The 22,296-nt window shown below is 46.6% G+C and overlaps 1 protein-coding gene across 1 annotated transcript in view; it reads left to right on the top strand.

Annotated features, from left to right (window-relative positions):
* Positions 1 to 13,262: 13,262 nt before the first annotated feature.
* The window catches only part of ERF (ETS2 repressor factor), a gene marked incomplete at its 5' end in the record, with an annotated part of 34,689 nt that continues 25,655 nt past the window's right edge, over positions 13,263 to 22,296 (top strand). Inside the window, one exon of the mRNA XM_081962241.1 lies at positions 13,263 to 13,346. Within this exon, the coding sequence (XP_081818367.1) occupies positions 13,283 to 13,346 (64 nt within the window). The remainder of the gene's footprint in view (positions 13,347 to 22,296) is intronic.

The following is a 22,296-nucleotide window of genomic DNA, read 5'->3' as shown; positions in this document are numbered from 1 at the left end:
CTGGGTGTCGCCCTCTGACACTGTTTAGTGGACGGCACCCGGAGAAGTCCCTCTCTGTGCGAGCGGATTGGTCATAGGGATGTATGGGGCAGGATGCGATCCTGCAGGTAGCTAGGTCCTGTGCCATGGAGCGCTTTGAAGAAGGTAATCAAAACCTTGAAACGCACCTGATAGACCACAGGAACACAATCGCAGAGACGCAGCAACGGTCCTAAGTGCGAGGACCAGATGTCCGTTACTTTTTCCCAGGGCTGTTGTAACTTCAAACAGTTGCTAAACGAATGGTGGTAAGTCAAGGGCTTCCTGTAAACAGTTTCTAAAATGTTGGGGGTGGGGTTTCCCTTGAAATTAGGAGACAATCAAAAGAATTGCTACCAATGCCTGGAAACAATACCTCCACCCCACCCTCCACCGCCCATCGCTTCTGGGTCTTGGCCGATGCCCAACCTTGCTGCATTCCATAACCAGTCCTGCAACATCCTCCCGTAATTTTCCCAAACAAACTCTATTGATGCTGTAAATGGCCGTCCCGGAATAAAGAATGCAGCCTTTATTTTAGAAACTCAGTTCCATTTATATCATGTTTTCCACTTTGCTTTCTTTTGTGATTTTTTTTTTGGACCTCCCCCGCTTGCCCCAGAGCTGGAAGGAAGGGAAGGAAAAAAAAAAATAGGGCACGCGAAGTCTCTCCTTACAAAGAAGCAGAGGTGGGATTTGTGCCATGTTGAGCCAAGATTCAAATCTTGCTTTCCTTTCTTATTGGCAAAACAGGATGGTTTTCTCTTTGTGTCCAGTACACTGGCTGGAGGGAAGTTCACGAAAAACATACAGTTTTCACCTTGGGGATCAGCTGTGGTCAAAGCCCAGCGTTTGTGGTTAAGGAATTAAAAAGACTCTGTCAAAAAGACTCTTGTCAAATCAATCCGGTAGCACCTTTTCCTGTGAACACATTTTATTTAAAAAGCAGAAACCTCTACAGCAGGGGTATCCAAACTTGGCAACTTTAAGACTTGTGGACTTCAACTCCCAGAATTCCCCAGCCAGCAGACACCCCTGCTCTACAGGGTCCGGCTTTAGAGAAACAGGCTAGGCCCAATGGCGATCCTTTTCAGCACCGAGTGCCCAGCACTGACCAGGTGGTCTTGGTATGCACTGGAGGACTGAAAACCCGAAGAGCAGCTGGCTGGCGCATGCATGCCTGTTTTTTGGCTGTTTTTGGCCCCAAAACATCCTGAAAATGGCCTGAAAAACACCCCCCAAAATTCCTGAAAATGGCCTGAAAAACACCCCCCAAAATTCCTGAAAATGGCCCCCAAAAGGCCCCCAAAAGGCCTATTTTGCCTGCCAGACTTTCCCATACAAATCAATTATGTCTGCTTATTTTGACTAGCTTGCATTCACTCCTCCCAAATGGATTAGGATCATCCATCAATATTTGACAATGACCTCTGTGAACGTATGAACCCAGACAGACTCTAATAATCACAACAAGGTGGTCGTGACAATCGATTACGTCCAAGGCAGGCAAAAACTTGGTACCGGCAGGCAGCAAGAGCCCACGGCTAAATGACTGTGATAATTTATAAGACAGAATCGCTTCACTATTAGAAGGTTCCCCCATGTCTGGAGGGAAAAACAGTGACATCCGGGGAGATTCAGGGAGAAGAAGAAACAAGTGTGAAAGGGTTTTTCTCCGAAGGTGCTTTTTCAAGAGGCTTTCAAGACTTTCTGGTTTTGCTTTGAAGATGTTTCGCTTCTCATCCAAGAAGCTTCTTCAGCTTCTTCTTGGACTTTCTGGTTTTGCTTTGAAGATGTTTCGCTTCTCATCCAAGAAGCTTCTTCAGCTTCTTCTTGGACTTCCTGGTTTTGCTTTGAAGATGTTTCGCTTCTCATCCAAGAAGCTTCTCCAGCTTCTTCTTGGACTTTCTGGTTTTGCTTTGAAGATGTTTCGCTTCTCATCCAAGAAGCTTCTCCAGCTTCTTCTTGGACTTTCTGGTTTTGCTTTGAAGATGTTTCGCTTCTCATCCAAGAAACTTCTTCAGCTTCTTCTTGGACTTTCTGGTTTTGCTTTGAAGATGTTTCGCTTCTCATCCAAGAAGCTTCTCCAGCTCTGAAGAAGCTTCTTGGATGAGAAGCAACAAGTCCGATGGCAACTGGACTTTCTGGTTTTTCTTTGAAGACGTTTCGCTTCTCATCCAAGAAGCTTCTTCAGCTTCTTCTTGGACTTTCTGGTTTTTCTTTGAAGATGTTTCGCTTCTCATCCAAGAAACTTCTTCAGCTTCTTCTTGGACTTCCTGGTTTTGCTTTGAAGATGTTTCGCTTCTCATCCAAGAAACTTCTTCAGCTTCTTCTTGGACTTCCTGGTTTTGCTTTGAAGATGTTTCGCTTCTCATCCAAGAAGCTTCTCCAGCTCTGAAGAATCTTCTTGGATCTAAGAAGCTTCTCCATCTATGAAGAAACTTCTTGGATGAGAAGCGAAACATCTTCAAAGAAAAACCTGAAAGTCCAGCTGCCTCTTGAAAAGAAAGCACCTTTGGGACAACCACAACCTGGACGATTGAGCGCATGAAAGGGTCATTCTGCCCCTCCGCCCTTCTCAAAGCTTGGAAAAGCCTCTGACTCCACCCACCCTGGGCAGAAAGTCCAAGATGACTACATTCACACAACCCCCTTCCGTATTAACCCAGTTGCAGAAAGTCTATAGAGATTCTCAGTCATCCAGGTCATGGTTGTCCCAAAGGTGCTTTTTCAGGAGGCAACTTGGACTTTCTTGTTTTTTTCTTTTGAAGACGTTTTGCTTCTCATCCAAGAAGCTTCTTCAGCTCTGACTGGATTTTGGGGAACAGAAGGATTTCTATTTTGTTGCAGACAGTTGGTGATTTTTTTTTTTAACTAGCGGTGGGCATCGCTTGGTGTGCATGGCAAGGGAAGGATACTGCAAAATCTCCATTCCTACCCCACTCTGGGGTCAGCCAGGTATTTGCCAGTTCCCAGAATTATTGAAAATTTCCGCTACCGGTTCTCTAGAGCCTGTCAGAATCTGCTGAATTTCACCCCTGTTTGCATCCTTCAAGAGGGTCTTTGAAGCGCTTGGATGTTTATCTGTGTCCTGGGGGGCACCTGAGTGGTGCTCCAGGAAGAAGCTCTTTGCGGGAGAAGCGAAACGTCTTCAAAAGAAAACAAAACCAAGAAAGTCCAGTTGCCTCCTGGGAAAAAAAAAAAAACATTTGGAACCAGCCGATTGCAGAGTCCGCAGAACGCAACGGGCCGGACTCCATCGCCTGAGCTTGGCGGGGTGTAGCAGCTGCAAAGAGCGCCTGTTCGGCGGAGACTCGCGCACCAAGCGCGATTCAGAGCTTCTTCGGGCTAATTGCTGGCCGGCAGGAGGCGCCGCGAAGCCAGCGCACCGGCTTCAAGCAAAGCAAAGCAAAGCTGACTTGGTTGGTTGGTTGGCTGGGGAAAGCAGCGAGCGGGGCAGGCGAGCCGACGGGAGCCGTTTTGCTGGGCTGCGTGCGAGCTGCGGAGCCGGCCCGGGCTTGCGTTCCCCGCGCCCCTCGCCCGGGGCAAAAGCAAGGAGGGTGATGCCAACTGGCAGGCTCCCCAGGGCGGCGGCAGCAGCGGCGGCGGCGGCAGGGAGGGAAGATTTCACAGCAGCTGTTTTTAGTGCCTGCTGCTAATTCAGCCGCAGGAACAAACTTTCGGCTATTTCGGCAACGGCAGGAGTCACAAGGCGCCCGGCCGGCCCTCCTGTCTAAGTTTAAGCCTCCTCAGCCAACTCCTTCTTTTCCTCCTTCCCTTCTTCCCTAAAGTCGACCCCGCCCTGGAGCTAAATATAATCGCCTTCTCTTCCTCTCCCTCCCAAAGTCTGGACTTTGCCCGGCGGCCGGTCCCCCCGAGTCGCCTTTCGGAGCTCGCCGGGGGCCAAAGAGGGGGGGGAGGTCGAGGTTCCCAATTGAGGGGAGAGGGAGTCCTCTGAAACAGGGACAAACATCCTCCCCCCCCTGCTTTCCTCGCGACCCCGCCTCTTCTTTGCTCTGTAAGTGCCTTTTATGATGCTCTCGTTTTCTTTGCCCCTGCTTTTTGGGGGGTGGGGGGCGGGTTTGGGGGTCTCTTGGAGCAATTCTTGGGGTTTCCTTCCCTCTGCTTTTGGGGAGGGGGGTCCTGGATGAAAAACCCTTCTTTTGGGGGGTAGGGGGAAGCTGCGAAAGGGGCTTCAAACAGGGGAAGGGCATGGATGTACTTTTGATGCTTGTGGCTTTTAGGTTGGTTGGGATGGGCAGGGAAATCAAAACTGCTTCTGTAAAGGATATTAGAAGGGCGACAACCCTTGTCTTTCTACTCTCCTGGCCCGATTTGTCCCCCAAAAACCCAATAGTTTAAAAGCAGGAGAGAATTAAACTTCTTTTAAAAGAGTTTTGGAGTTTCTTTTCTTAAAGTCCTTTATCCCGCCTCTTTTCGTCACTCACTCACCCTTTGGATCACTTAAGGAACTTGGTGAGGGAAAAGGCAAGGAAAAAAATATATATTTAAAGGGAGCCCGTTTTAAATCTGAACGTGTGTGCCGAGCCAAAGCTGTTTTTACTCTTTGCCTGGCGAAGTGGATTGAGTTTAAAAAAAGAAAGCGCCTGAAACTTCACATCTGCCAGAAGAGCATCTTTGTTTTTCATCTGTTTTAGAGCTAATAAAAATCTCACGCTTGCCTGGAAGGAAGATTTATTTTCTTCTGATTTTATCGCAGATTTGGGCAGGAGGTTTTGTACCTTATACACAGCCTGCGTGAATGCCCGCACACATGCATAACTTGCCTACAGTCACCCAGTAAGTAACGTGGGTGGCGTATATAGACATCAGAATAACAGAATTGGAAGGGACCTTGGAGGTCTTCTAGTCCAACCCCCTGCTCAAGCAGGAGGACCTATATCATTCCAGGCAAATGGTTGTCCAGTCTCTTCTTAAAAACCTCCAGTGATGGAGCGCCCATAATATCCGGAGGCAAGTTGTTCCGCTGATTAATTGTTCCCATTTTCAGGAAATTTCTCCTTAGTTCTAGTTTGCTTCTCTCCTTGATTAGTTTCCATCCATTGCTTCTTGTCCTGCCTTCAGGTGCTTTGGAGAACAGGTTGACTCCCTCTTCTTTGTGGCAGCCCAGTAGATATTAGAACATGGCTCTTATGTCACCCTGAGTCCTGCTTTCCACTTTTCATCTCACCTCCTGGTGAGATGGGCCGCAAACAAATTTAATAAGTAAAAAAGATAAAATAGAAATACTTGAAACAGAGCTGGGGAAACACTCATTGACTTCAATGAGACTGACTTCTGTGTAGGTGCGCAAAGGTTAAGTCCTGAAAATCAGGACCTGGGTCTTTTTAGTTGCTCTAAGCTGCCAGTCCCTTGAGAATAAGCACACCTGCATTTCAGAATGTCTGCCTCAGTTTCTCCATCATCTACTGGTACGACATTGCTAGAATCCTGGCTGTAGCAATTCCCTGCCCCCACTCGGATGCTCCACAGATGTGCTGGATGACAACCAGAATGCTCCAAAAGGAGCCGAACACATCTGGAAGTTGAGCTCGTTGGTTATGAGAATAGATTTTTATGGTTTGTATGGAATGAATTTGGTTGATCAGCCAGGAGTTGTATGAAAGTTAGTGTTAGGATTTTTGAGCTACGAAATACAGGTAATCCTCAACTTATAACTATTCATTTAGTGACCGTCCGAAGTTGCAAGGGCACTGAAAAAAAGTGACTGGCAGCTGGTTTTCACACTTACAACCATTCACACTTACAACCATGGCCCTATGCTCAAAATTTGCACACTGGGCAACTGGTATGTATTTATGACGGTTGCAGTATACTGGGGTCATGTGATCCCGTTTTGTGACCGTCTGAGAAAGCAAAGTCAATGGGGAAACTCGATTTACTTAAGAAGCGTGTTACTAACTTAACAACGGTGGCACAAAAGGTTGTAAAGTGAGGCAAAATTCAATTAACAACTGTCTTGCTTAGCATCAGAATGGTCCTAAGTGGCCAAATGGTCCTGAGTTACTGTTTTTCGGTGCCGTTGTAACTTTGAATGGACACTAAATGAACTGTTGAAAGCCGAGGACTACCTGCAAATGGTTTAGCTCTCCTTGTACAGGTAATCCTCAACATATGACCAAAACCGAGCCCAGAATTTCTGCTGCTAAGCAAGACAGTTGTTAATTGAATTTTGCCTCACTTTACAACCTTTTGTGCCACCGTTGTTAGAATAGAATAGAATAGAATGTAGAATAGAGTAGAATAAGAATAAGAATAGAATAGAATAGAATAGAATAGAATAGAATGTAGAGTGGAGTGGAGTAGAATAGAGTAGAGTAGAGTAGAATAAGAATAGAATAGAATAGAATAGAATAGAATGTGGAGTGGAGTAGAATAGAGTAGAATAGAATAGAATAGAATAGAATGTAGAGTGGAGTGGAATAGAATAGAATAGAATAGAATAGAATAGAATGTAGAGTGGAGTGGAATAGAATAGAATAGAATAGAATAGAATAGAATAGAATAGAATAGAATAGAATAGAATGTAGAGTGGAATGGAGTAGAGTAGAGCAGAAGTAGAGTAGAGTAAGAATAAGAATAGAATAGAATAGAATAGAATGTAGAGTGGAGTGGATTGGAGTAGAATAGAATAGAATAGAACAGAACAGAACAGAATAGAATAGAATAGAATAGAATAGAATAGAATAGAATGTAGAGTGGAATGGAGTAGAGTAGAGCAGAAGTAGAGTAGAGTAGAGTAAGAATAAGAATAAGAATAAGAATAAGAATAGAATAGAATGGAGAGGAGTGGAGTGGAGTGGAGTGGAGTGGTGTGGAGTGGAGTAGAGTAGAAATCCTAGGGCTGGAAGGGGCCTATTCTAATTATTTTTTCCCAACTTTGGTAACTGGAAGGTGCTGGCTGGGGAATTCTGGGAGTTGAAGTCCACCCCATCTTAAAAAGTTGGTTTAGATGAAACGCATGCAGTTTGGAATCTTCACATGTGTCCACGCAAACGCACAGAATAGGGTTGCAGAATCCTCTGCTTGGCTTCCCAGCCAGCCTGTAAATGAGGAGAGGGCGCTTCAAAGCGGCAGCGGGACGCTGGCCCGCTGTCACCCCACCCTCCCGCCATGGGCACAAGACCTGCCTGGCCGCAAACTTCCCACCAGATAATTATAGAGAGAATAATGCTGCATTATTTATAAAGCTGACTATTTATAACACGGGCCCAGAAGATGTGGCACCAGACCTCGGTGGCTGGTGGATTGGCCTTCAGAAGGATGACCCCCACTCACTCACACACACCCACACCCCGCCCCCATCCTCTCCGGGCTCAAGGGCAGAACGGGGCAGGCAAGGTCCGCAAAAGGGGACTTGAACAGGATTTTTCCCTTGCTATGAAAGGCTGCACGAAATTTAAAAAAAAAAAACATCAAAGGGACCGGAGGTCAAGATTTGCAGGGGGGGCGAAGGGGGAGAGAGATGGATGTGTGGAGTGGGGGGTCTTCCATTGCTGGTCCTTGTATAGTCTCTCTCCCCCCACTCTCCCCTAAATACACGGATTCCCCCCCCCCCTTTTCATTCCATTCTCCCCGAGTTGTCACTTTTCGTGCCTGGGGAGATAGTTTCCATATTTTGGCTTGCTTCCCCCCCAGCAGATTGGTGGCCAGGGGTCAGCGGCAGGGGCAGGGGCAGGACCCAGCATTCCCACATTCTCTTTAAACAGGTGCCGGAGCACAAACATCAGTTAACTCTTCAGATGCTGGGCCCCAGAGCCTCCCCTTCCCTTCTCTTTGTTCCTAGAGATGGTAAGAGGAATTTGCACTGGGAAGTTTTCCTTTCCAGAGACCAAAAAAAAAAGTGTTTGAAAACGAAAGAAGGTAGGTAGTCCGCCACTTAACAACCCTGTTCAAAGTTACAATGGTACAGGTAGTCCTCAACTCACAACAATTCATTTAACGACCGTTCAAAGTTACGATGGCACTGAAAAAAGTGACACAGGACCATTTTTCACACTTAGGACCAGAGGTGATATTCAGCCAGTTCTGACCAGTAGTGGAAATTTTGAGTAGTTTGCAAAACCGGCAAATAGGCTGGCCACGCCCCCACTGCCTCCCAGCTGATGATCTTTTGTTGCCCTGAACAGGAGAATGGAACTGGAAAGCATGAGGCTCTTCTCCAGGGAGTCCTTCCTTCTCATTAGGTGGCCAAAGTATTTGAGTTTCCTCTTCAGGATCTGGCCTTCTAAAGAGAAGTCAGGGTAGATCTCCTCTAGGACTGACCGGTTTGATCACCTTGCAGTCCAAGGGACTCGCAGGAATCTTCCACAGCACCAGAGTTCAAAGGCCTCCATTCTTTGACGCCTTTCTTATGGTCCAACCTTCACAGCCATCCATTACAACTGGGAAAACCATCGCCTTGACTATACACACTTTAGTTGGCAGGGTGATGAACCTGCTTTTTAGTATGCTGTCTGGATTTGCCATCGCTTTCCTCCCCAGGAGCAAGCGCCTTTTAATTTCTCCCAACCCTACCTCATCACAAAGATGCGTATCTATCTTTGTGGGCTGGGAAGAAGAGAGGGCTGAATGCAGTAGGAGATCAGTTGTTTATTTCTAGAGATTGATGTACTTGACTTGAGCTGCGCTGTGAGACTTGCCAGCTTTCCTCGCCCAGCTGTCGGTCGCTTGAAATCCCCCCCCCCCGCTTCTCCAACCTGCTGCCCTCCAGTTGTGTCCTGGCCTAAAATTCCTGCCATTCCGAAGTCAGCAGGATTGCAGAAGGCTGCAAATTACAATCCATCTGGAGGATAAGTCTGTTCTAAAGGGTGAGATAATATATATATGGACCAGGGACCATATATGGTGTATGTGTGTGTGTGTATATAATCATTCCTCTGGCTCAGCTGATAAGGGAGGAGACCTTGTGGCTTAGAGGTTAATATAACTGCCTAATATGTAAAAACAGCCCAAGTTCAAATCCCAGCAAGGATGTGGCTAGCTGATGAGAGCTAAATAGCTTGAAATAGATCTATATGGTCTCCCTTCATTTATTTATCAGCAAAAATGCAACACAATATATATATATATATTGTAACGCTGAGCTTGTCGATCACAAAGGTTAGCAGTTCGCCGGTTCGAATCCCTAGCGCCATGTAATGGAGTGAACTCCTGTTGCTTCTCCCAGCATCTGCCAACCTAGCAGTTCAAAAGCTCGTTAAAAATGCCAGTAGAAAAATAGGAACCACCTTTGGTGGGAAGGTAAAAGCGTTCCGTGTGCCTTTGGCATTTAGTCATGCCAGCCACATGACCACGGAGACGTCTTCGGACAGTGCTGGCTCTTCAGCTTTGAAACAGAGATGAGCACTGCCCCTTAGAGTCGGGAACGACTAGCACGCATGTGCCAGGGGAACCTTTACCTTTATATATATACCTATACCTATACGTACAAACACATACGTACATAGATACATACATATCCTGGCTGAAAAAAAGCTTTCGGGGATGGTGCTCAGGGGGATCCTGGGTCTAATTAAACTCACGGTTCGAAAAGTCTGGCCATCAGTTGATAGCAGGACTTAAGACACCTCTAATCATTAAACAGATTACAGGGAGTCCTCGACTTACAACAGTTCATTTAGTGAACATTCAAAGTTACAACATCACTGAAAAGAGTGACTTACGACCAGTGGTAGGATTCAAATAATTTAGCAACCGGTTTTCTGCCCTTATGACCAGCTGGGTAGGTGGGGCTCTGTGATCATGTGACTGGGTGGGCGTGGCCAATTCAATGTCACTCAGGTCGATGGGCGCTTCGCCTTAGCTGTGACAATGTAATAAGGCTTAACCGGAGAGGCAGTTTCTGTAAGCAGGGCAATAAAGATTAAGCTGGAAACAACACCAGAATGTTTCCTGCCTGCCTTCCTTACAGGATTAACCCTGGAAAGTGGGAAAAAACAAAAGGAGATTTTTTTTTCCAACAACCGGTTCTCTGAACTGCTTAGAAAGTTAACAAGCGGCAGTGGTGGGATTCAAATAATTTAAGAACCGGTTCTCTGCCCGAATGATTTCTTCCAACGATCAGTTCACCAAACTGTTCAGAAGGTTAACAGCTGCTTCTCCCAAAGTGGAGCAAACTGGCTGAATCCCACCACTGGATGGATGGATGGATGGATGGATAGATAGACAGACAGACAGACGACATTTAGATAGATGAGAGAGAAAGAGAAGATAGAGAGAGAGAGAGAGAGAGATATGATATATATATAGAGAGAGATGGATGATATAGATAGATAGATAGATAGATAGAGAGAGAGAGAGAGAGAGAGAGAGAGTGAGACAGAGACAGAGACAGAGAGAGAGGGGGGTGGGGGTGGGATTCAACTACTTTAACAACCGGTTCTCTGCCCGAATGATTTCTTCCAACGTTCAGTTCACCAAACTGCTCAGAAGGTTAACAGCTGCTTCTCCCAAAGTGGAGCAAACTGGCTGAATCCCACCACTGGATGGATGGATGGATGGATGGATAGATAGACAGACAGACGACATTTAGATAGATGAGAGAGAAAGAGAAGATAGAGAGAGAGAGAGAGATGATATATATATAGAGAGAGATGGATGATATAAATAGATAGATAGATAGAGAGAGAGAGAGAGAGAGAGAGAGAGAGAGAGACAGAGTGAGACAGAGACAGAGACAGAGAGAGAGGGGGGTGGGGGTGGGATTCAACTACTTTAACAACCGGTTCTCTGCCCGAATGATTTCTTCCAACGTTCAGTTCACCAAACTGCTCAGAAGGTTAACAGCTGCTTCTCCCAAAGTGGAGCAAACTGGCTGAATCCCACCACTGGATGGATGGATGGATGGATGGATAGATAGACAGACAGACGACATTTAGATAGATGAGAGAGAAAGAGAAGATAGAGAGAGAGAGAGAGATGATATATATATAGAGAGAGATGGATGATATAAATAGATAGATAGATAGAGAGAGAGAGAGAGAGAGAGAGAGAGAGAGAGACAGAGTGAGACAGAGACAGAGACAGAGAGAGAGGGGGGTGGGGGTGGGATTCAACTACTTTAACAACCGGTTCTCTGCCCGAATGATTTCTTCCAACGTTCAGTTCACCAAACTGTTCAGAAGGTTAACAGCTGCTTCTCCCAAAGTGGAGCAAACTGGCTGAATCCCACCACTGCTTACAACCGTTTTTCACAGTTACAATTTTTGTAGCATCCCCATGATCTGGTGATCAAAATTCAGAGTTTTGGCAAAATGGGTTCATACTTATGAACCTTGGCGTGTCCCGGTGGGGTTAAAGTGATCCCCTTTTCCCACCTTCTGACGAGCAAAGTCAACCGGGAAGCCAGATCTGCTTAACAACTGGATTACTCACTTATCAACCGCAGGGATCCACGGCGACACGAAATGTCGTGAAGCGGGGCTGAACTCGTTTAACCCAGTTTGGGCTCGGTCGCCGTCGTAAGTCGAGGACTAGCTGTTCTTGGCGAAGGAGAATCCTTTGCAGCTCCTCTGTGTTGTCAGCTCGGGGGTCAATTGCAGATTGACGTTACTGGCAAAGATTTCCAGGACCAAAGAATAAATGCTGGTGATAGGAAGAGGAATGCTTTTCCTCTAGGCTGTAATAAGCGAAATAAAAGAAAGGTATTGTATGTCCTTATCGAAGGTCGGTGGTCGCTTATTAAAAGGCGATGAGTAGGAAGAGCAATGGACTCATCGTTCCAGGGGGCGATTTTGAGAGCCGGAGCAAACCTCGTCCCTTTTAAACGATGAGATTTTTTCCCCGCTGCTAAGATGAAGTCCTCTTTCCCCCATCTTTTTTTTTGGCGATCGCAGGCAGTCCTCGCCTTACGACTGTTCCTTTACCAACCGTTTGAAATTATTATGGTGCTGGGGGGGGGGGAATGATTTATGACCTGTTCTCGCACTTAGGGCCATCCTAGCATCCCTGGGGTCGCATGGTTCAAAATTTGAGCACTCGGCAACTGGTGTGTATTTACGCTGGTTATAATTTCCTAATGTCGCGTTTATAGCATTCGATCGGAATAAAGTTGTAAGGGAACTTAGAAGTCTGGCAGAGGATTGCAGGAAGCCGTCGCAGGTGAAAATGGAGCTCGGGAGCCCGTTTTAACTGGCAGAGCTCTCAGGCCACCACAGGTGCCCCCAACACAAGTGGCATTGAGCTGGCCATGCCCACCCATGCCATGTTCCCCCCCACCCCCCAGATCAAACACAACCCTGATGAGGCCCTCAATGCAATCGAGTTTGACATCCTGCTCTAATAGGATGCAAATTCCCAAGGAAACATAAACTGAGATCTGACAGAGACACCTGCAATAATAGAAAAGAAAGAGAGAGAGGAGGAGAGAATGAAAGGAAGATGGGGGGAAAGAAGATAGAGGTAAGGAGAAGAGGATGGAAGGGAGAGCAAGAGAAGGAGAGAGGGTAGGAAGAGGAAGAGGAAGAGTAGGAGTAGGAGAAAGGGAAGGGAAGAAGGAAGGGGAAGGAGAGGAGGAAGGAAGAAAGTAGAGAAGGGAGGGAGAAAAGAAAGGGAAAAGAAGAGGGAAGGAAGAAGGAGAGAAGGGAAGGAGGGTGGAAGGGAGGCAAAGAGAAGGAGAGAGGGTAGGAAGGGGAAGAGTAAGAGTAGGAGAAAGGTAAGGGAAGAAGGAAGGGGAAGGAGAGGAGGAAGGAAGGAAGTAGAGAAGGGAGGGAGGGAGAAAAAAAGGGAAAATAAGGTGGTGTTACAACAGGAGGAAGGGATGGTAAATAAAGCAACACAAATTGTACATTATAACCTATTAAATAAAATAATAAATGTATAAGAAAAAAGAATAACAACTATGTGAATGTATACTTAAAATACTATGTAAGAGAAAAGAAATAAAAAAGTTTCTGGGGGAAAAAAAATAAAAGGATGCAGAGGACCAGCCTCTCTACAAGGAATATCCATCCTTCCATGCCCCACCATCCGGTCAGAGCTGAAGAAGCTTCTTGGAGGAGCAGCAAAACGTCTTTAAAGGAAAAATCAAGGCAGTCCAGTTGCCACCTGAAAAAGCACCTTTGGATGTGATTCTCGAGCTATTTCAGGAGTTTTATGACTGGTCATTCGGCTGGGCATCGCAGGGAGGTGACAACTACAGACCTAAAACATAAATTGTGTTTACCCTCCTTTTTTTTTTGCCTACTGGGTAACACTGGACTGTTGGCTTTTTTGGCACAGCTGCAGCACCCCCGGCAGTGGAATGCATTGTGGATGTCGATTGCCAGGCACGAAACGGGATGGAGCCGTGGCAGACTGGAGAGCAGGTTAGTGGCGCCTTAAATACCTCCCTGCCCTTTAGACCTGCTTGTTAGGCCTCGCTTCCTTTCGCCCGAGGAGGCTTTGCACAGATGCTCGTGTCTTTCTGGGCATGCATGCTCCAGGCTACCTCAGGTGTTCCTAGCACTGTAATTAATAAAGTTAGGAATAATTTAGGCTCGCTCCCTCGCCGCTACGGCCTCCCACGCTTCCACGCGTAGTTACAGAGCTTCTAATTTTAGCGCTCGCTGTTTCACAGAGTCCGTCTCCAGGGATGGTCCAGGCCCTTAGTTTGACCTGGAAGGGATACGGAAGAAATAAATGATAGGGGTTAAGGGGGCAGAATAGAGGACGGTCCCCCTCCAAATTCCTGGTTCAGACGATCCATTCCTATTTGGGCCTTCTCCTCCTAGCTTGCAAAGTACAGGTATCCTGTTTCCCTGAAAATAAGCCCTCCCTGGATAATAAACCCAATCGAGCTTTTGAGCGCATGCACTCAAATAAGCCCTCCCTGCAAAATAAGCCCTCCCCGAAAATATTGCAACAGAGCATTAGCCATGAGGTGACCACGCTCGCCGCCTCCTGCACCTTAAAAATAATAAGACCTCCCCGAAAATAAAGCCAAGCGCTTATTTCAGGGGTAAAAAAAAAAAGAAAATAAGACCCTGTCTTATTTTCAGGGAAACACGGTAATCGTCGACTTGCAATCACGTTAGAGCCAAAAATTTATCCTGCTGAGACATTTGTTAAAAAACCTTTTTTTGCCGCAGTTGCTCAGTGAATCACTGTCGTGGTTAAGTTTTAGTGACACGGTTATTAAGTGAGCCTGGCTCCCCCGTTGACTCCGCCTGTCGGAAAGTCGCAAAAAGGGGATCGCGCGACTCGGTCATAAATATGAGCCGCTTCTGCCAAGGCTTCTGAATTTCGAATTTCCCCTGACTGTGGGGATGCTGCAACCGTCGTAAAAAATGTGCAAAAAAACGGTAAGTTGTAAGTCCCTTTTCTCCGTGCCGTTGCAATTGCGAATGGTCGCTAAATGAGCTGTTGTAAGTCGAGGACCACGCTGGCTGGGGAATTCTGGGAGTGGTAAGCCCACCCAGCTTAAAGTTGCCAAGGTTGAGAAACACGGCATTAGAAGACACGGCTCCCTTCTAATTAAGAAGGTGACAATACTTCCCCGAATGTTGAATTGTTGCATCAGTCAGTTACATGCAAACACACACACATACACACACACATATATATGCAGGTAGGCACACACACACTTACAAGGCAGCTTCTCTAGGCACAAAAGTCACTTGTGTCTAAATGAGGCAATCGAAAACAAACATCTCTGTAATTACCCCCTGGAGATTGGGGTGCAGCTCCAAGGCCCGGGGAAGAGAGAAAAGTCCCCATGGAGATGTGCGGGGCAATGATGGCTGCACACACGTACCACTTATACAGCCCGAACCTATTGTTGCATTTTGATCTAGGGCAGTGATGGCTAATCTTTTCGGCCCCGAGTGCTGAAAGCGCATGTGTGCACCCATAATGCAATGTGCGCCCCCCCGTGCGCCTACCCCCGTGTGCATGACCCCACATACACCTCCTGTGCATGCACATGCGACTCCCACATGCCCCCTGCCCCACCCCCACATGCACAGCAGACACCTGAAAACCAGCTGGCTGCGGGAGGCGCGCACCCATGCGTGGTGAAGCTGAGCTGGGGCGATGGCTCATGTGCCCGCAGAGAGCGATCTGCGTGCCACCTGACTTGATTGCTGATCAGCTGCTACGCTAACCTGCTTTACAGTATAAAACCCAATAAGCTACGATTCGTAAGCCAACAGCTCAGTGGTGGGTTGCAGGCGGTACGCCCCAGTACGCGCGTACCGGTGCCTGCCGGAAGTAGCAGACACCGTAGCGGAACGGTGCTTTGGAGGGCCCACCCACCCTCGTTCCTTACCTGTATTTGAAGGAAATGGGCCATCTGCTCCTGCGGTGTCTCCCATTGCAGGGTACCAGTTGCAACGGGAGCTGAAGCCCACCATTGCCCCAGCTACACATCTAATGTTGGCTGGGGAAGAAAGCCTCAAGCCGGGACGATCAGTCCAGCATAAAGGAAACCTTTCCCGATGCTGCGTTTTAGCAGCAGTGAACGGTTCGTGTAGGAGACATGGAAGGGGTTTCCAGGAAGGCACAACTCCCTAACCCTACAACAACTTACTGTTTTGTGGGGAACGTGTGACATTATCCTCTTTGCGTAGTAGACAACACAAGGGTCATGGAAGAAGCCGTTTTTGATATCTCGGGTTAGCCTATGGAATTCATTGCCTCTTGATGCTTTGAGGGTCACGAGCTAGCCGAGCTTGGGGAGGGGAGGAGAGCGTGCAGATTAATTTTAATTAAATTGACTGGTGGCAGTGAGTGGACTTTGTTGGTTTGAATGGTGGAAAATCCGCAGAGAGATTTGGGGCGGCACAATAAAGTTTCTGCTGTGTTCCTGGACAGTTTTAAGGGGTTACCTTTATATGAGGAAAAACCAAACACACACAAATTCTAACACCCCACAATTTTCACTTCCCTTCCTTAATTATACGGAATTGTTATACTGAACTTCCTTAGACTGAATTAGATCAGATGTCGCATTTAGGTAATGAAAAAAAAAAGTGCCATCTTTACAGTCCACTCCTTTGCCTGAATTTTGCAGCTAAGCGAGAATTGACGATTCTTAGACGTCTTAGTTTGACTGAGGACGGGGCCCCTTCTCCTTTATTGAATTCACACATCACACTGAACCGTAGTTTAACCACAGCCAGTCACTTGGCTCTTACGATACTGAAAAAATCCTAATTTCTAAAACCATTATAGAGGAAAAACACGTCATAATTTTCAGAGGCAGTTTGACCACAACTTCCAGAATTACTAGCTAGTTGGACCATAGTTTCCGAAACTATTTATATAGTTTATATTTGCAAGATATTCAGAGAAAGTTAGATTAGCCAATTTAGCCAACTGTGGTACTTTTACTCTTAGTTGGAAATCTTCCTAGCTTGCAATGCTGAAGCTGGGGTTAGAGAATATTAGCTATGTAGGTTGTAAGGGCTCAGTGGCTAAGATGCTGAGCTTGTCGATCAGAAAGGTCGGCAGTTCAGCGGTTCGAATCCCTAGTGCTGCGTAAGGGAGTGAGCTCCCGCTCCTAGTCCCAGCGTGCACCAACCTAGCAGTTCAAAAGCACGTAAAAATGCAAGTAGAAATATAGGGACCACTTTGGTGGGAAGGTAACAGCGCTCCCTGCACCTTTGGCATTTAGTCATGCTGGCCACATGACCATGGAGACGTCTTCAGACAGCGCTGGGTCTTCGGCTTTGAAACAGAGATGAGCACCGCCCCCTAGAGTCGGGAACGACTAGTACGCATGTGCAGGGAAACCTTAGGTTGACAATCTACGGAGGGCCATTGGGTCCCCAATTCACTAATAGAGGAAAGCAATAGCACTTAGACTTATATACCGCTTCACAGTGCTTTATAGCCCTCTCTGAGCAGTTTACAATGTCAGCATATTGCCCCCAACAAACTGGGTCCTCATTTTACCAATGTCGGAAGGAGGGAAGTCAACCATTACTGGTAAGGATCGAACTCCTAGTTGTGAGCAGAGTTAGCCTGCAATGCTGCATTCTAACCACTGCGCCATCACGACTCCTAGAATAGCCGTGTTCGCAGCAAACACGTAAACTGACCTGTTGCAAACCTAGCAGCTACTTTCACACAGTATACTTTCATGGAAGGGTTAGTGGTTTAGTACGAACCCAGATCACTGGGTTAGTTTTATCTTTCAGCGTACAGTACCAAAACCAGAAACGGGTTGATTCATTAAACAGGGCAAGCGTGTCGTGAAGACACAATTTATAAGTCTCATGGAATGGTGGATTGTAGTTAAGAGCAAGCAGGTTTGGGATGTTATTGCACAGTGATGGGCCAGGAAATAGCATAGAAATCTCCTTCCAGCAGCAGTCGTATAATGGCCTGATGATATATTCCACAGTAGAAGAGATTGCAAATCCTGTGCAAATTGAATTTGTAGCGGGCTTGTTCATTAAGGAAATCGTCAGCCTTTTTGCTAATGTTAAACTCACGGTTTTTTTCCAACTCCCGAGTGACTGCTTACGCAGGCATGCCTACAAAACGTATTTACTTATGAAAGGCAAAATCTCGGCGGTTTAAAATGACAGCTTAAATAAACATGAGATGCTAGCACCTGCAATCGTCAGACAGGCGAGGAACTTGTTCGGTTGCCATCTTAATCCAACCCTTTAGTTAAACAGAAGGAAAAGCAGGCAAAACTCAGCATTGGAGGCATGATATAGCATGCATCCTTTTTTGTTCGAGAACACGGATCAGTCCCAGCGCGGTCGCCAGAGGGATGAGAGGAGGATTGGCAAGCGACTTGCTTAATAACAGAAACCCAATTGTAGTCGTAAGTTGGGAACTGCCTGTAACGGCAATGAAAAAAAAAAGTTAAAATCAGAAGATTGGGAGCAAGAATAGAAATCTTGTTTTCAAGGTTTCGGTGGCCAATTTTCCCCAATTTTTTAAGTCTGTGGATTTTTCCAGCTCTTCTCTGCAATAAGGACACGGTTGAAATTGAAGAGGTACAGTTAATTCTCGACCTACGACTAGAAATGAGCCCAAAATTGTTTGCGGCTGAGAAAGTTGTGAAGTGAGCTTTGCCCCATTTTACAACCTTTCTTGCCATAGTTGTTAAGTGAATCGCTGCACTTGTTAAGGTGGTAACACGGTTGCTAAGTGAATTTGGCTTCCCCATTGACTTTGCTTCTCCACAAGTCGCAAAAGGGGATCGTGTGACCCCGGGATGCTGCAGTCGTCATAAATAGGAGCAAGTTGCTAAGCCTCTGGATTTTGATCGCGTGACCATGGAGATGCTACAATGGCCACGAGTGTGAAAAACGGTCATAAGTCACTTTTTTTCAGTGCCGTTGTAAATTGGATTGGTCATTAAATGAACTGTTGTAAGTCCAGGACCACTTAAACCAGTGATGGCGAACCTTCTCAGCACTGGAGTGCCCAAAGTGGAATGTGTGTGCATGCGCGTGGGCGGAGCGCTGGAAGCTCAAAGACCAGCTTGCTGGTGCACGCATGCCAGTTTTTTGGCATTTCAGGCCATTTTTGGGGCCGTTTTCAGGCCATTTTGGGGGGCATTTTCAGGCCATTTTGGGGGGCATTTTCAGGCCATTTATGGGGCCATTTTTAGGCCATTTTTGGGGCTGTTTTCAGGCCATTTTGGGGGGTGTTTTCAGGCCATTTTGGGGGCTGTTTTCAGGCCATTTTGGGGGCCATTTTGGGCCATTTTTGGGGCCGTTTTGAGGTCATTTTGGGGGCCATTTTCAGGCCATTTATGGGGGCATTTTTAGGCCATTTGGGGGGCTGTTTTAAGGCCATTTTGGGGGGCATTTTTTGGCCATTTTGGGGGCTGTTTTAAGGCCATTTTGGGGGGCGTTTTGGGCCATTGTTGGGGGCGTTGGGGGCTATTTCTGGGGCTGTTTTGAGGCCATTTTGGGGGCCATTTTCAGGCCATTTATGGGGGCATTTTCAGGCCATTTTGGGGGCTGTTTTCGGGCCATTTTTAGGTCCGTTTTGAGTCCATTTTTGGGGCCGTTTTAACATCATTTTGGGGGGCGTTTTCAGGTCGTTTTAAAGCCATGGGGGTGTTTCGGGTCATTTTTGGGGCCATTTTCAGGCCATTTTGGGGGGCGTTTTCAGGCTATTTTGGGGGCTGTTTTCAGGCCATTTTCCCATGCTCCAGCACCTGTGAAGAGCAGCTGGTGATGGTGTGTGTGCCCACAGAGAGGGCTCTGTATACCACCTCCGCAATGGTAGGTTACAGGCGGTACGCCCCGGTACAGGCATACCGGTTCCTGCCCACCGGGTGCCGTTCCGATACAGTGCTCGGGAGGGCCCACCAGTCTGCCCGCTGTCCTTACCTGTATTTGAACTCTTTGGCGCTTCCGCGCACGGCGCATACAGCACCTGCGTGATGCTCCGCCGAGTAGCTGGAGCGTTGCAGAGGCTCATGGAGGCGTCACTGGAGGGTAGGACACATGCATGCGCTGAGCGCGTTCATGTGGTGGACACCGGGCCCCATTGCACCATACTGGTTGCAACGGGATCTGGAATCCACCTCTGGCCCCTGTGCCATAGGTTTGCCATCATGGGCCGATGCTGTAATCCAAGCTACAGGCTTGTATAGATTGTAAGAGACATAGAAAGTTACCCCAGAATTCTAGGACAATTTAGGTTAAAGCAAGCTTTAAAAACTTTATTGCTTTCAGGAAATCCCCCTTTTTCCACTCATTTTTCCACTCAGAAACACTGACTGGTTGTTTCCCATGGAAACCCAATGTGTTGCAACAGATTCTGGGGACAAATTCTAAAGAATCTGCGATGTGGCTGCATCCTAAAGTCAGCCAGTCTTCTCACGCAGCTGTGAATTGTGAAGGAATGGTGGACAAACTGCTTCTTCTTCTTTTTTTTCCTTTTTTGGGAAAAAAATCTGTCTTTTATTATTGACCTTCTCATTGGGAAGATAAGTTTCCATGGAAATCCATGACTCAAGAGCCACTGAACTGGAATATCAAATCTAAGAGACAAAAGACCGTATTCTTCAGAGTTGGCATTATTTGGTTCCTAGCCTCTTCTAACCTTGATCCTCCAGAGATAGCGGGTTTCAACTTCAGTCCTCACAGTGGTTAGAGAATGATGGAGCTTGGAGTTTAATGCATTTGGAGAGCGTCAGGTCAGAAAGAGTTAAGAAGGTGGGTTGTGCTCCTTGGGATGGCTCTCAAAAATATATTAGATTTGCAACGCTAATCCATAATGTAGTTTGGCTTCAGCTTTGTAGATTTCAGCTTGACAAACATTGGGGCATGGAAATCATGGTTTATGGTTTACCGACGTGTGGAAACTCAACCAGTAGGGGTTTGTTTCACACTTTGACATTGTGTGACATTAGTCCTGTACATAGTGGCACACTTTTAGCATAGGTTCCTAGGCTGGGTGACCATGGGAAGCCCTTAAATCGAGGGTGGGCAACTGTGGCCTGTGGACTTCAACTCCCACAATTCCTGTGCCAGTCATGCTGGTTCAGGAATTCTGGGAATTGAAGTCCACAGGTTGCAAAGGGGGCATAGTTGCCCACTCGTGCCTTAGTTCGAAGATGTCCAACCATGGCAACTTTGAAGACTTTTGAACTTCAACTCTGGTTGGGGAATTCTGGGAGTTGAAGTTCACAGATTGTAAAGTTTGCCAACACACCCTGCCATAGATGCTCCTGAAGATAATTCCTTCAACTGAGCCCAACATTTCTGTGGTTAAGTGAGACATTGCTTCAGTGGGTTTTGCCCCATTTTATGACCTCCCTTGCCACAGTGGTTAAGTCAGGGGTGTCCAAACTTGGGAACTTTAAGACTTGTGGACTTCAACTCCCAGAATTCCCCAGCCAGCTACTGGCTGGGGAATTCTGGGAGTTGAAGTCCACAAGTCTTAAAGTTCCCAAGTTTGGACACCCCTGGGTTAAGTGAATCACTGCAGTTGATAAGTAATTAACGCCGGTTGTTACTTGAATCGAGCTTCCCTCCTGACTCTGCTCGTCAACTCAACAATTTTAATACTATACTCCACTGCCAGATTCAACATATCACCTGCTTTACATATCACCCACCTCAGCATTTGGGCCCAGTAAGTAAGTAGGAGAATCCAAATGTTGGTTGATTATCTTGGCAATAGGCAAGATTTGATTAAAACCAGACTGGCACTGTGGTTCCATTCGTTGTTTGCTGATTGCTTTTGCAGCTATTTTTCTCTGCTACAAGAAATCACCCATTTCACAACAGCCTGAGGATCAATTGGGTGGGGTGGGAGTCAGTGAGGAAGCTGGCTCCAGGTTGTTGTTTTTTTAGGGGGAATTAATGCTTGTCAATCAGTCATATTTACCTGCCAATCAAGGGTGTGGTGTGTTTAGGATTCTGGGCATTTCTGGGTTATTTTTCAGTTGGCACCCCCCCCCCCCCAGGCTGTTCTTCTCTGGATGCCCTCAGAGTATAATTTTTGAACTTTTAGCTTAGATGTACCCTTTTGAAGCAGTCGAAACTGCTTTTTTTTTAATGGTTTTACATTATTCCACAGAGTTCGTAGCAGTGTTTCTGAAGCTTGGCAACAGTCAGATGGGTGGACTTCAACTCCCAGAATTCCCCAGCCAGCTATGCCATAGTTGGGCAATTCTGGGAGTTGAAATTCTATCCACCTTAAAAATGGCTGAGCTTCAGCCACACTGATTTATAGGGCAGAACCTGTTTACTAAGAGAAGAGAACATTTGTAGCTTAGGGTTGAGGGTTGTGGGGTCTTTGGGCTTGGTGGTTTTCTTGCCGACGTCTCATTACCGAAGTAGATAACATCACCAGTGCTCTCAGCAAACCCTACTCCCTTGTGACACTGACGTTGCTACCTAGTTTGGTAATGAAATGTCTGCAAGAAAACAACCAAGCTCAGATTCAGAGGCCAGGTATGGTTTCCCGGCAGAAAAAGCACCTATTCTGGGCCCATTATAATTTTGACTGTTCATTAAGCAACCGGTGGTAGGTCAAGAATTACCTGTACATGTCGTGATTTAGCTCTCTTTGTGAATCCGGTTATACTTTTCAAGGCAACGTGTGTTTGCAACAAATTTCCTGTATATCCAACAAGGGATAGTCCAGAGGCCGGCCCCCATAATCACCACAAGATTAATGGTTGCATTGCGTGCGGCTTTTCAGGAGATATGCAAATAAATCAAAAAGTGCAATGGGTCCAAATCTGCAGAAAGTTTTAAAACGACCCTTACCTGATATTTATTTGTTTAAAATATGCATAGAATTCTAGTCTAAGGTTCCCAGAGACGTTATTTAGGTCCTTGTTGTTAA

This window comes from Natrix helvetica (genome assembly GCF_964273705.1).
Source record: "Natrix helvetica genome assembly, chromosome: 9".
NCBI classification, from domain to species: Eukaryota; Metazoa; Chordata; class Lepidosauria; order Squamata; family Natricidae; genus Natrix; species Natrix helvetica.
The sequence above is the reverse complement of the archived record's forward strand: the minus strand, read 5'-3'. Positions and strand labels throughout refer to the sequence as shown.